Genomic DNA, 13,849 nt, shown 5'->3' with positions numbered 1-13,849 from the left:
ACAAACATACACAGAAACACATAAACTTTTCCATTAATAATATTAGCAAGATTAAAGTTATAAAATTAAATGATAAATAAATGATATTTATTTTGCAAATAGGTTACAATGTAACTCTTTTACATGTCAATCTCTTAAATAACTAGATGAGGCTATAGATTAGATATAGTTTTATTAACTAGAGGGTGGGGTGCTGCACAGTCTAGAGGTATTTCATTTCTATAAACATGAATGTTTAAATTTTACCCCTTATGTCCTACAGCATTAGTTTTCCAACATAAGCTAGTTTATCCTTTTTTATGAATACATTCATATAAATACTTAAAGATATCCTCTAAACAGGGGAAACATATCTTCCACAGCTACTTAAGTCATTGACTGCCAATAGAAAACTGTTGAAGGCAAAACCTCCGCTAACGTCGGTCACCGGTGACCCCTGTGGCATTTAAAGTGTTAAGTTTAGGATAAAGGGCTTATTGATTGATTAACATCCATATAAATAAGGGCAAATTGAATGAAAATCTGTTCAAAAGTATTTGAATTTATTAATTTTTTAGCTTGTACTAGTGGCATTACCCTCATTCCCATGGGATAACAAGGATACAATCACCCAAATCAGCTCATACCATGTCTGCGTGCCATCCCTTCAGTATTTTTAACATAATTGACATACAAACATCCAAACAAACTTCCACTTTTATAATATTGAAGTTAAATAGTTATATTGACTTGTTTAGCCAAATGATTTAATAAGGCCGTGTTTCCACTGACACAGTTTATTAGACAGGAGCGGAGAGGAGCTAAGCGGTGCATGAATTGATGCAGTTTTCAGCATAGTATTTTTCAGACTAGGGAGAATGTTGTGGGTATATTACCTGACTTAAAAATGGAGGACCACACTTATTTATTTAGATTAGGTATGGTTCTAGAAGTTTTTTGTTTTGAAACATTAAACTTAGTTTCTATATTGACTTGTTTAATCACATGATTTGATAACACTTAACAAGTTTCTTACTTCTTAAGGAGTTGATGGCGGCAGATCAGGTAGGGGGCAGCCAAGCCGGAGCCAAAGAATGCGATGAAGTAGACCGTCAGCTTGTAGCGGTTGGAGATGTCGAAGGGCAGGTTCTGAAATTATTTTGCAAAAAAAATCATAAACACATTACATTACATTAGATTTTTTTCGTGTTGTCAATGTTTAGTATTGATTTTAAGGTATGTTGGTTTATTACGAGACGATATAATGAATAGATATCTTTTATTTTGCTGATTGGGCAATATTCTATACAAATAAGATTTGGTTTAGACAGGGAACTTAACCTATGAAATTTTTGGCACGAATTAGTTTAGGTGTCTGATCAATGAAGAATATGATTATGTATAATTACTAAAAGTGCAATTAACACGGTTTAATAAATTAAATATGATTTTAATTCTAATAAAAACAATTGACGCATTTCAAGATTATGTAATGACGTAAAATTTTGAATTTAGAACTTACCTCTCCGGGGATACCACCGTTCGAGTGGTTCCTCACCATGGTGGTGATCACATTCCTGCCCAGTTTGTTGGAAATACGAGCAATGGGAGCAAACATTTTGCTGAAATAAGATTTCTTTGACAAATCTCACGAAATACAGAAAATTCGATTTCCTTCACTTCACGAAAAGTGGTGTTATTTTTTTTTATAAAAACTACCGAAACGTTCCAATTGTTTTGTTTCGTGGTAGCTTTTGAAATGAACGCATCTGTAACTTGCAAAAAATATTGAAATGAAACTGCTGTTTTTATTTTCTATCACTTATATTTGAGATTTATCTACATAGCTAGTAACAAAATTATTAAATTAATAATTCAGTTTAACTTTGTTCAGCTGGAGTGTACCTGAAATCAAAACAATACATATTTTGAGCCTCATTACCTACTGAAACTAAGACTGCATTATGTATTTTGCATATACTTTCAACTTAATTAGTTTAAAATTATGCTATTTATCATAAAATATATTTCAGTGTGAATCGATACTTGATTAGTGCAGTGGCTAGTTCGGCTGCTATGCAAAGTACCGCGGCTCGCGGGTTTTTTTTCAAACGATACTTCTTATGATTATTTTGTGAGATCCTTACATTGTTGCCCCGGGTATGATTATAATGAATAATATGTGCAATTGTTTGTCCCCATCTATAATTTATACGTAAATTGTATGTAGCCACTATACAGGAGAAATGCCAAGTGTAGAGCAAGGCTTTTTTAAATTTATGTTTTTACATTTTTGTACAAAGAGTTATTAGGATCTTTAGCTGTTACTGAATAAAAACATCAAAAACCATTTTTAACACAATATGTACGACACAAATCGTATACATTTAGTTATAGTCGGGCGATGGCAGCCAAGATAACTCATTGCCATTGCGGTCGCCTCAGCAATAAGGAGTCAAGTTTTATAGCGTTTGAGAATGGCGTAGCCAGACACCTAACCATTTAAACACTATAACTACATACCTACACTACCTACATAGACACACGACGCGATTAGGTACTTCTCAAGTTAATTTGCGCTAATTGGCAGACGTAAGGACAAATATTAACTTAAATAAACACGAATAAAGGTAGTATTACATACATAACCTCACGCCTGTCTCCCATGGGGAGAGACAGAGACAATGGAACGCCGATTGCTACGATTCTCTTTCGCTTCATCAACAGTCATCAATCTTTACATGCATACTCGTCGGTTAATGGTAGTATTAAAATTCAAATAAACCACACATTTAACTAAAAAATGACGATTTATGCACGTTATAACATAAATTAATGGAGAAAAGCTCTATGAAGAAAATTTGTAGTAGAGCTTTTCTCCATTAAAGTATGTGAGTAAACCGTGATTTTTTTAGTTCATTTAGTATGTAGCACGATAGTTATTATAAAAATATAACCACACAATTATTTATTACTCACCGAATTATAAAAAATATTATAAAGATATAAAGTAATTATTTATTTATTAGTTAAACAAATGCAGAGCTTCAGCTTCAGAGGCACTGCTTCACACAATAACGATTGGATTCGAAAGCTCTATAACTTTACTTTTAACTGACACAATTATCAACTAGATAATATTCATACTGATAAAGGCATCTATTATAATAGTAAATCTGTGTCAATCTATCTAATAATGTTTACTTAATAAAACATAATACATTCACGTAAAAGCTTTTGCCTGTACCTGCGATACCTATGCAAATATTTGCGTGTGTCGCATCAATAGAGTTGTTTACCTATCGAAATAAAGTTGTGAGGTGATGTGTCTACAGCTCTAGGTGTGTCCCATAAATGAATAGCTGTTAATACATTTTTGTATCAATTTAATTAACATGAAATTAATTGGATTGGTGTTGTGTCTGTAATTATTTTACATGTCTTGTTGTAAGTGTGATGGACTGTTTTTTATGAGTCGTTTGGGACATTCTGTCTCGACGTATTTAACGATGTTTTATTTTATTTGGAGCTTATAACCTTTGCTTTCCTAGATCCTCCTCGTGGTATTAAAATAAATGTAGACATAGACAATCAGACTTAGAAGAGTCATTTTTTAATTAGACAATCAATATTTCCATGCGAGAATTGAATCCACGATATGATGCATAGTAGCCAGATTAACCTATCCACACGTCTAGAATTAATTATTTTAAATTAAATTAATTGAAAATTACAGCTTACTTACGTGAACTAATTAAGGTCACCGAGACCTCTACTATGACTCTTTATTATGTTGTTATTTTCAATCAAGTTAGTATGTTTTTTTAGTGTAAGCCGGTAAACGAGCAACAGGATGACCTGACGGTGAGTTACCGTCACTGCCTATGAACACCCGAAACACCAGAGGCGTTACAAGTGCGTTGCTAGCCTTTTCAGGTTAAGAATTTAAGGGTTGTTGGGGAATTGGGAAGATTGGGAAATAGGGGTAATTGGGTAACCTCATTCACACAACGCAAGGGTTGTTTCACGTCGGTTTTCTATGAGGCTGTGGTATAACTCCGGTCGAACCGGCCCATTCGTGCCGAAGCATGGCTCTCCCACACTTAATAAAATTATGTCACGATACGAGTAGTTATCTAACAAAAAAGTTAAAAATAAACTTACGAAGTTTAGTTCTTGTTCATCTGATGCCATAGCACGACGAACGGAGCCGCGATACCGGTGCCCACGAACCAAAAGAAGTTCAGAGTGAGGCGCGTGCGGTTGTGGATGTCGAATGGAAGGTTCTGGAATAAAATGGTGGCCATTTTAGAAACATGATCTTATATATTTTTTTAAACTTACATGGTCACCAACACGGAATATAGAATTTTTTTTATTCTGTGGTCACCAACAATATCATTAGAACATGAAACGGGATATTTAACATGTTTATTAAATTCTATCGAATTGTGTCTAGGATATGGCAATAGGCACACCCTCTATTACATGGGACTTATAACATAAATGGTGAAAAGTGGGTGAACATTGTACAGTGGTATTACGCTATGTATGTAATGTGCACCTCTGCCTACCCCTTCGGGGATAAAAGGCGTGACGTTAGGTGTGTGTGTATTAATTACTATTGGTTTCCGATATTTCGGCACTGCAAGCGCCATGATCACGGATGAACTGATTCAGTTCAATAAACATGGTAAATAACCTGTTTCAAGTTCTAATGGTCTTATAATGACCATAGTCCAGCACTAGACTGTTCCGAGCTATTGATGTGTGATGTGAATATCAGGGATTCATAATCCTCGTCAACGTTCCCTTCAAATTTTTTACATTTTATATAGGATTTTTGATATTTTTTTTTGGGTAAATATGCAACAACCTTTATCTTTTTCAGAAATACATAGTGTAAGTAAACGTTAAATTCCTATCTCATAGCCTTTTTTGAGGGCCTATGGTGTTGCGAGTGTCCATGGGCGGCGCTGATCGCTTACCATCAGGTGACCCATCTGCTCGTTTGCCCTCTATTTCATAAAAAAGGCGACGTTGTCAGACGATTACTGACTTAAAATCACCCTTTCCTTCTCCTGCTTTAAGCTGGAGCCTCGGTAACCTGTTACGTAGTCTGTCAACTCCGGTCATATCTCGTAGCTTAGATATTATTTCGGTAGTGTGTATATAACACGAAATAGGTCTCTTTGATACTTATGTTTTTCCTTAATACGAATTCAATTAAATTGGTCCCATTCGATAAGATTTTACGACTGATTGTAATAACATGCCTATGGCCAGGTTATACGCAAATACTGGGCAGCAAAACATACCTAGGTATTATGTGGTTTAACAAACACAGCACTGTGTAAACATGCATTCAAACAGCTCAGTGCTTCAGCCTTCGATGTTATGACTAATTAACTCAAGTGAATAAAGAATGATTGTTTTAAGATGAATTAAACGTAGAAATTATAAGGAATCTTGTTAAAATATGATATACAAGATATATGATATACAAGTGAACTAACTTCATGGTTATTATTTTTTAACAAACATTCTTCGACATCCCTTAGTGGTTATGAGTACTTTAGTCAATTTGTTTTAATTCTAGGGTTTATTCTGTCCATGCAATATGGTTTTAGGATTTACTTTTACGAGAAAATTACTAGATTTTCGAGTTAGTTGCTGGTTCCTTAATGTTACGAGCTACAAATTAATTCAGTTGCAGAAAATATTTTGAAACTTTCGATGTCTATATCTAAAACAGTAGTTTAAAGTCCTACGGTTGTTGAAATTCAAATTTTAGAGTACTTAATGTAACTATTATGGTTGGACTAAGGATGTGCCTCATAGAACATCCATGAAATATGGGGTATTACTTATCCATAAGCTCTAGAAGGTAAATATGAAGCTAGCTAACAGCTAAGAAATTCTAGACACGTATAAAATATCTAGTAATTAGCGAACATTACAAGTAATGAAAATTAATAATTAAAACCTATTTTTTATATTAAATGGGTCGACTTTTAACCACTATCTCGCCTGGTCATAAGCAATCTATTCACTCGGGGCTTAAAGACACCTATAGTATCACCAAAAACGTGGCTTAGACACTTGAAATTCTCAACCTAAATAGGCCTAGTAATTACGTAACAGAAGATAATTTTGAAAATCCACGTACCTCTCCAGGGATTCCACCATTGGATCCATTCCTGATGAAACTCCTCATCACATTCCTGCCAGATTGGTTCGAAATTCTCGCCAAAGGACCCAACATGTTGAATTTTGTTCTTTAACTTACAAAATGGCCAGGTAAAGTGTAGATAAGATAAAGTATTGGATATTGGGTTTGACCGGCTACTTGATAAGGACTGAATACGTTTCAACGAAGCTCATTCGTTGGTATAACCCGTCGATGTTAAATTGATTGAGTTAGTATAGTAATGTTTATGTGAAATGAAGCCTTTGCAAAGTGATTGGATTGTAATGCTGTGGGTGAGGAAGGAATTTAGACGTGTTGTGTTGTGTCTGGGTTTTTGCTTCGTTTTATTTAGAGCTGAGTATTAGATTAGTTTTTTTTTTAAATATATACTTAATAATTTGGTAACCATCTCACCTGGCCTAGCCTGGTAGTAAGCGATGATGTGGCCAACTACGCTTAGATATTGCGCATTGCCTAGTTTTCATAGAGTTAAGTTTTATTGGGATGTTATTATTTCAAAGTATTCTCAATATGAATTATTATCACGCAGTTCTTGGGGTGTTGAGTCCTTAGGGTCCAAATTTTTTTCTAAAGTATATAGTTTTAAACAGCACTTATATTTTCACTGTAGTAGTTTTAGAAACGTCGATGTTTTCGAAATGACAACAACACAACCTGTGTCTCATTTTAAGGAAGGAAAATTGTCCAAAAATATTTGTAGCGTACTGGCAAACAAGTGAGAATTGATTTTTTGTACATTTTCCTTGTTTTAGGTGCAACAGCCAAACTTATTATTTAAAAGTATAGTGTTAACTTTATTATACGTTATAAAACTATGGATCTGAAGCTCAAACTCTAATAATAAATTATTACGAATAGTTTATATATTTTATTTCGATTAATATATGTACTTTTTGATTTAATTATTGTATTTATTTAACAAATAAATTGCAGATTTTCCTTGAACTGAGAGCAACGGTAGTTATTTTATTTTCTACTTGGCAATTTTTATGTGACATATTGTGTTATAAAGTGGCAACACAGAATCTGCCATTTTAAAAAAAAGAAACAGTCGGCCACGCTTGCTACAGAAATCATTTCACTTTTCGGGGGCTCATTTTCCCCCTTTACGTTTAGCTCCAATATTACTGTAGTTACCAGAGTAAATCTTTAAATCCAAAATCTAATTTTGAAATGGCAGACTTAGATGATTTCTTTGCCAAGAAGGATCGCAAAAAGTCGAAGGCTATAAAGAAGTTCGCGACGGCTGATGAGTTAGCCAAAAAATTGGACGACCCCAAACAAAAATCAGATGTAAGGCCAAAGAAAGAGCGGCCGGTCCAAGAAGGAGAAGAAGGAGGCAGAGCTGGGGTGAGTTTTTGTATTTACATACATTTTTATCATTGTTTCAAGACTTTCGTGACATCTTTGTGTCGTGGTGATTTCGTGTTCTCTCTTGAAGATTAGTGCAGGCCTCTTTATTTCTCCGATGACTAATGTCTGTTGTCTATCTATCAAACCTCTGTACCGTATGACCTGGTTTCGCATGAAAATCTAGCCATTTTTGTAGGTCGACAATCATAGCCTAATTTCGAGCACAATTTTCTCAAATGCTCGAATACATTAGTTGCGATTATGATTTTATACGGTCGTGTCTCGACAGATGAAGTTTGAAATGCAGTGTCATTGTATTGAGGGTGTATATAGGTTATGTTAAATATTTGATAAAAGAAAGTTGGGTATATGTAAATTTTTCTTAGCAAGCAATTGTGGTTTGTGCTAATAAATACCACGCGTTGCAACTTGAGCTCAATCTGAGATAAGTTCAATATAGAAAACAAACATTTCTTTTGTGTAGTTATGCTGCCCATAGACATATTTTACATGATCCATACATTTTTAATTCACACATAAGTTCAAGGCAAAGGGAATGTGTATACAGCCAAATACAGCCCTTATCCTTTATTGTTTCCAAGAAGGTTTAATCTTGACTGAATACAATAACAAACATGCTTATGTAAACAATTATAAATTGTTATTTATGTATTCATATTGACAATGTGACAACTCAACTGTGTCACTGGCTATATTAAATGTAGTGTTCAAGGAAAATAATAAATTAAGATAAAGTTATATTCGTGGTGTGGTATTTAATAACATTTAAAAACAATTTCGTCATAGGTATGAATAACATTAATGAGGCTTGAATGTTATTGAAACCCAAATTTAGCAGCATGGTATTTTCCAGTAGCATGGTATTTTTTTGCGCAGTTGGCAATGTGCGAAAAACATCTAGGATGGTTCCGATAGATACAGGCTACACTTTATAACTTGTTTGCCCGCCTCTGTTATATAAAAATCTATTGATAATCCTTTTCAACACAATTCTTTAATATTTCATGCATTGGACTGTGTAAAAAACACATTTGCATGTCGTCTTAGAAACACCAAGAAGGATATAATGCATAAAATATACAATTGAATATGTTTTGATATTGAAAGTGTGATCTACACATTATCAACATTATTCATGTCTTAATACATAACATATTACATTTTGATGTATTCTAAAACCATATAGAATATGTGCATTATATTTTTTATGTTAAATAGCTCATTATAATGTTATATTCAATCCTTTGTTATTTTTTTATTACATGATCAGGGTCTAGCTTTGTCTATGGTTGTGTAAGGCCAGTGTGTAAGATGTAAAGAGTATTTATTAATAGAATAAGTAAACATTTTTAGTATCTGTTTGTTGTATGAGAAGATAGGGACCCAAATATCTCTTAAAATCTGGAGCTGCGGACAATGTAACAGGTTATCAGGGCAAAGCAGGAGAAAGAATCAGTTTTTAGTCAGTAAGAGTCTTGTCTGCCTGAATCCTTTCTCCTCGCCCATGGCCGGAATAGTCATTGGATGATTTCAACCCACTTAAAAAAAAAAAGTCTTAAAACTGCAACCACCCATTGAGAGTTTGATAGCAGTGTCTTTTAAATGTCTGGTGACTTAACTGGTGATCCCCAAACCATCTGCTAAGCATGAGGATTGTATGCAAACCCCTAAAAAATAATGAACATCATAATATTCTGGCTAATGGTAGTGGCAGTAGTGGTGATAAAATCCTGGACTTACAATAACATTATACAAATAGAAATGTGATTGTTTGGAAAATATTGATAAGCTCCATATTGAATAACTAATTAGTAATATTTGTTGATCGTTTAGCTAATGTATATCGTTATTAAATTACTTTCTGATAATGGTCTCAATTAATGTTCTACTAAATTATTTGGAAAAACTGCTCATTTTGTGAGCTGCTTTGGTTAATTGGCATTTTAAGTACTTTTTAATGACTTGTGTGCGATTACAAAGACTTTTTGTGGATGGCCTAAGTCTAAAATGAGATTTTGATTAATAATGTTGCTTGTGAAATACATATTGCTAGCTTTCAGCTCATGGTTTCACCCATGTGATTAAAGAAAAAAAGTGGGATCACTCTCTAGTCTGATAGATAGATAAAAAACCTGGGTGTCTTCAAAGCCCGAGTGAATAGGTTGCTCATGGGCAGACATGCTCTATCGTAGTCCATATCATCGCTTACCACCAGGTGAGAAGCGGCCAAATATCAAAACACCAAAAAAAAAAAAATTATAAAAAGAATGTTTAAAAGACAAATAAAAAAGTAAAAACTTACACCTATACCTATGATCATAGTAAGGATAGTCATTAGTTATATTAAAATTAATAATAACAAAATAGTTGTCATACCAAGTAGCTAACTAAGTTGGTGTTTTGGGGACACCCATGTCCGGCGTAGTACATAACTAGTCACAATTGCCAATATTCCATCTACACAAGAAACTGGTAACTAAATCATCATGAAAATGTTTCAGGAGGAAGAGGAATGGAAGGAGTACGAGGAGCCGGTGAAGGATTACACCGGGCTGAAGATCCAGGTGCTGCAGGGCGGCAACGGACAGCCGGAGTCCGGCCGCGACTCCGCCTCGGAGGACGCGGCGCCTGAGGGAGGCAAAGTCAAGGGACCGTGGAACAAGCCTGTGAGTATAGTTTTGGAGGAGTACTAGTTGCTTACCATGAGGTTTTTAGGAATACATAGATACTTGTTTTATTGTAAGTTTTATCATTTAAAACACTAGTTTTGAATAATAAAACTGAATGTTTGATGGCAAATTGTTGGACTTGAGTCTCTTTAAGTATAACCAGCAACTGCTGGACAGGCAACAGCACCTTTAATCTTGGTTGGCTACTCCTTGGGTGGCGTCGATTGCTTATCATCAGGTGATCCGTATGCTGGTTTACCGGCTTATACCATAAATAAAATTGCCAAGTTTAGAAAGTCAGGTAAGTGTTCCCTGAACGTTTTGGGAGCCGACTAAGGGATTACACATTTGACAGAGACCAGGTAGCAGCACTTGATAATAAATCTAAACTTGTTACTTTTTAAAACTGTCTGCCCTATATTTAGATTATAGCCAGTCTGCAATAAGTAGAGGAGGCTCATAGTCTAGCAGTCGGCTGCTGATGAATTCAATTTATTTGACTTATATGATGCATCAACTATAACAGGACAATGACCTTGACCTTCTTTGACATTATTACGTAAGCAGTAAAGGTGACTTTCGTATATCCCACCTACCAGTGTTCCGAATTTGCATGTCAAATAAATCCTTCTTGTTTTTAACAAACTCTAGCATCAGTTATTCATTTGTTAGATGTGTTATTTGCTTCACTTTGATTAAAAGTAGTTTTGTGGGTCGAGAGGCCTAAACCTTGATTGCCGAGCAAGGATTTCAAAGCTACAATATCACAACTTTCTGGCCATGAGTGGAGATTATGCTACTCTCCAATTCCTCAACAACTCTTAAATTCCTAACTCTGAAAAGGTCGGCAACGCACTTGTAACGCTTTTAGTGTTTCAAGAGTACATGGGCGGCGGCGATTGCTTACCATCAAGTGATCCGTTAACCGGCTCGTTCGTTATTCCATAAAAAAATCTCCATCTTTGGTAGAGGAGCCCAACAGTGGATTCTCACAGGGTTTTGATGATTATGTTTTAAAATAATAATAATTTGATGTTAAATTCCAGCAACAGCCGGAAGCAGAGACCCCTGCGCCGGCGCCGGTGGAGGAGCCGAAGCCGCGCGAGACCAAGCCCGCGGCCTACGTGCCGCCCTCCTCACGCCAGCGACCCATCGAGAACGTGCGCAGGAGTACGGTAAGATAGAAAGAAGTGTTCTTTATTTTATATCACAATTTTAATAAAGAGACTAGTGACTTTAAGGTCGGCAACGCACATTTGTGATTCCTCTGGTGTTGCGGCTATCGATGGGTGCTGATTGCTTACCAACAGGTGATCAGTTTGCATGTTTGCCTTATTTTTCATAAAAGATCTCTGATAGCCGTAATCTGAAGATTAAAATCAATTTTTATGGATTTTCTGTTGTCAAAAGGTGAAGATTAGATTGGTCCAGAGATTTTGAAGTAAGATCAGTTATTGATTTCCACCATGTAGTTTTTATCGATGTACATGGTATGGTCCATGGTAGTAAACTCACCCCATGGGTTACTTGGGACTCGAGAAAAACTGTTAAAAAATGGGTGTTACCATACCTCGGGTGAAGAAAGTCGAAATGTTATGTATTTGTTGTTCATGTAAATCTAATTGCGTATAATTAAATTGTTGAATTATTCGCGTTTCCAGAAGCACGCGCCAGACATCCACAACGACGACTACTTCCCGGTGCTGGGCGCGAGCACGAAGCGCGGCGGCGGCGGCTGGAGCACGGCGGGCGGCGGCGCCGCGCGGGACCGCGACATCGCCGCGCCGAGACACCAGCTCGCGCTCGGGAACCGATTCACCTCGCTGCAGGATGATAGCTAGCCAGGTACGTAGCAACACAACACTTACGGCGCATTCCAATAACCTACCGATCGGTAGATTTGCCTACCAGCGGTAGAATTTTGACATAAGCTCCATACAAAATGTGTCAAAATTCTACCGCTGGTAGGCAAATCTACCGATCGGTAGGTTATTGGAATGCGCCGTATCAGTTACATGAAAAGACTGATGACTGTTGATGAAGCGAAAGAGGTGTAAGAATCATAGTAATCGGTGTTCCATTGTCTCTGCCTACCCCATGGGAGACAGGCGTGTGAGGTTATGTATGTATGTTGTAGTTATGAGATGTCTGCTTTTTCCCTATCCCTAATCTCTAAAAAGCTGACAACGCACTTGTAACTCCTCTGGTAATGCAGATGTCTATGTGACCTGTTTGCTTGTTTACCATCATATCCTACAAAGATAATTGTTATTTGGAAATTACGCAATATTCTTTCTTTCACTCTCCCCTGTCAAACTACATCCTATTTATTCCTATCACAAATACCCTACTCTTTCATATCATTCCTCAATACTCATGCAGTATGTCTTTTTTTGCATTAATGGAAAGTATGTAGTTTAAAGTAAATTCTTGTCTCACAAAAATCTCGTTTGTTTGTCTGCAGGTAACACAAACCCCACAACGTGATACGCTGCAGTAAAGTGAAGTGTCATTATGGACTTGTAAGCGAAGCCTGGCGCATAGCATATACAATATTTACCACAACACACACTCATACAGAATGAACAATATGCATTTCTATGTAGCCCCATGCAGGACCCACCTCCATGGCGGCTAGACAGTTGCTAACTATGAGACTGTTCTAAATCTAAATCTCTTTTTACTTCTCTACAGTGCTGTTATTTGTTAAGCCAGTAACAAATCGATTAACAATCGATACAACATTTCGACGTCCCATTCGTATGAATTGTAGACAATAAATAATCGCCTAAAGTGCTTTCGGTACATTACTATGTAAGAAACACGTTTAAACACTTACACACACAACACGGCAACTGTCTTAAAAAAAGTGTAAAACAAGAAATGAATGTGCGATTTGTTATTTTTTATGTTTATATTGATAAATAAATAATAAAAAAATGTGTCTCGTATGCGTGTAAATGGACATTTAGGGAAAAAAAATATTGGTGGAATTATTTATATGCAATCCTGATTATATAAAAGTGTTGATAATCAATAAACCAAGCGTGGAATATAGATTTTTATATTTAAACGAAATTGTTATAAAAATGAAAAACATTTTGGTATTAACGTAAAGCGCTCCGGTGACCACATTGTACATTTGTTTTGATATTTCAATTATAAATTCTGTTACAGCAAATCATTGGAAATATCTTGTACCATAGAAATAAATTATGTATTTAAAACTAATGTCTCTTTTATTTACTAATCTTACGATAGTCGTTTTCCGTTGACTCACAGTGGCTTCATAAAATGGTGCTTTTCTAGCAAAGATGTTGCTATGCTACGAAAATGTAATAACTAAGCTGTAAAACTATGTGACCATTTCCATTGATACTAAGCTATGTAGCTGTGCGAGTAAGATGAGCTTCTAGAGTATGCGATGTATCTATAGTAGGGAAGCCATCCATAGCACGTATTCCCTATAAAAACAGCTTAGTTGAGTCTGTTTCCACCAGTGATAAGCTATATGTAACGTACCAATGAATATGATTGGTGGAAGCCAAACGCATCCACAGCAACATACCATAGCACATCTCTGATGGAAAAGAACAGACAGAAGGTTCTGACATAA

General features: G+C 35.7%; 2 protein-coding genes across 2 annotated transcripts; one reads left to right on the top strand and one right to left on the bottom strand.

Moving 5' to 3' along the window:
- Positions 1-1,784: 1,784 nt before the first annotated feature.
- Positions 1,785-7,188, bottom strand: LOC118279544 (uncharacterized). The gene is made up of 4 exons (XM_050702463.1): positions 7,168-7,188; positions 6,149-6,338; positions 4,144-4,265; positions 1,785-1,884 (listed from the first exon to the last, which is right to left on the bottom strand). Exons 1-4 carry the CDS (start codon positions 7,186-7,188, stop codon positions 1,870-1,872), a joined length of 348 nt encoding a protein of 115 aa, XP_050558420.1. The 3' UTR covers positions 1,785-1,869.
- Positions 7,189-7,211: 23 nt separating this feature from the next.
- Positions 7,212-13,464, top strand: LOC118279945 (protein CDV3 homolog). The gene is made up of 5 exons (XM_035599808.2): positions 7,212-7,540; positions 10,066-10,230; positions 11,280-11,408; positions 11,895-12,078; positions 12,698-13,464. The coding sequence occupies exons 1-4, from the start codon at positions 7,364-7,366 to the stop codon at positions 12,072-12,074; spliced, it is 651 nt and encodes a 216-aa protein (XP_035455701.1). The 5' UTR covers positions 7,212-7,363; the 3' UTR covers positions 12,075-12,078; positions 12,698-13,464.
- The last annotated feature ends 385 nt before the right edge of the window (positions 13,465-13,849 follow it).

This window comes from Spodoptera frugiperda, chromosome 22 (genome assembly GCF_023101765.2).
Source record: "Spodoptera frugiperda isolate SF20-4 chromosome 22, AGI-APGP_CSIRO_Sfru_2.0, whole genome shotgun sequence".
Taxonomy (NCBI): domain Eukaryota; kingdom Metazoa; phylum Arthropoda; class Insecta; order Lepidoptera; family Noctuidae; genus Spodoptera; species Spodoptera frugiperda.
The sequence above is the reverse complement of the archived record's forward strand: the minus strand, read 5'-3'. Positions and strand labels throughout refer to the sequence as shown.

Bases quoted from the DNA above. Each gene is read 5' to 3' on its own strand.
- LOC118279945 (XM_035599808.2), top strand. From the start codon at position 7,364: ATGGCAGACTTAGATGATTTCTTTGCCAAGAAGGATCGCAAAAAGTCG. The intron at 7,541-10,065 runs GTGAGTTTTTGT...AAAATGTTTCAG, and splicing joins AAGAAGGAGGCAGAGCTGGG to GAGGAAGAGGAATGGAAGGA. The intron at 11,409-11,894 runs GTAAGATAGAAA...TCGCGTTTCCAG, and splicing joins AGAACGTGCGCAGGAGTACG to AAGCACGCGCCAGACATCCA.
- LOC118279544 (XM_050702463.1), bottom strand. From the start codon at position 7,188: ATGTCACATAAAAATTGCCAA. The intron at 6,339-7,167 runs GTAGAAAATAAA...AAACGTATTCAG, and splicing joins TGTCACATAAAAATTGCCAA to TCCTTATCAAGTAGCCGGTC. The intron at 4,266-6,148 runs GTACGTGGATTT...ATTTTATTCCAG, and splicing joins ATGGTGGAATCCCTGGAGAG to AACCTTCCATTCGACATCCA.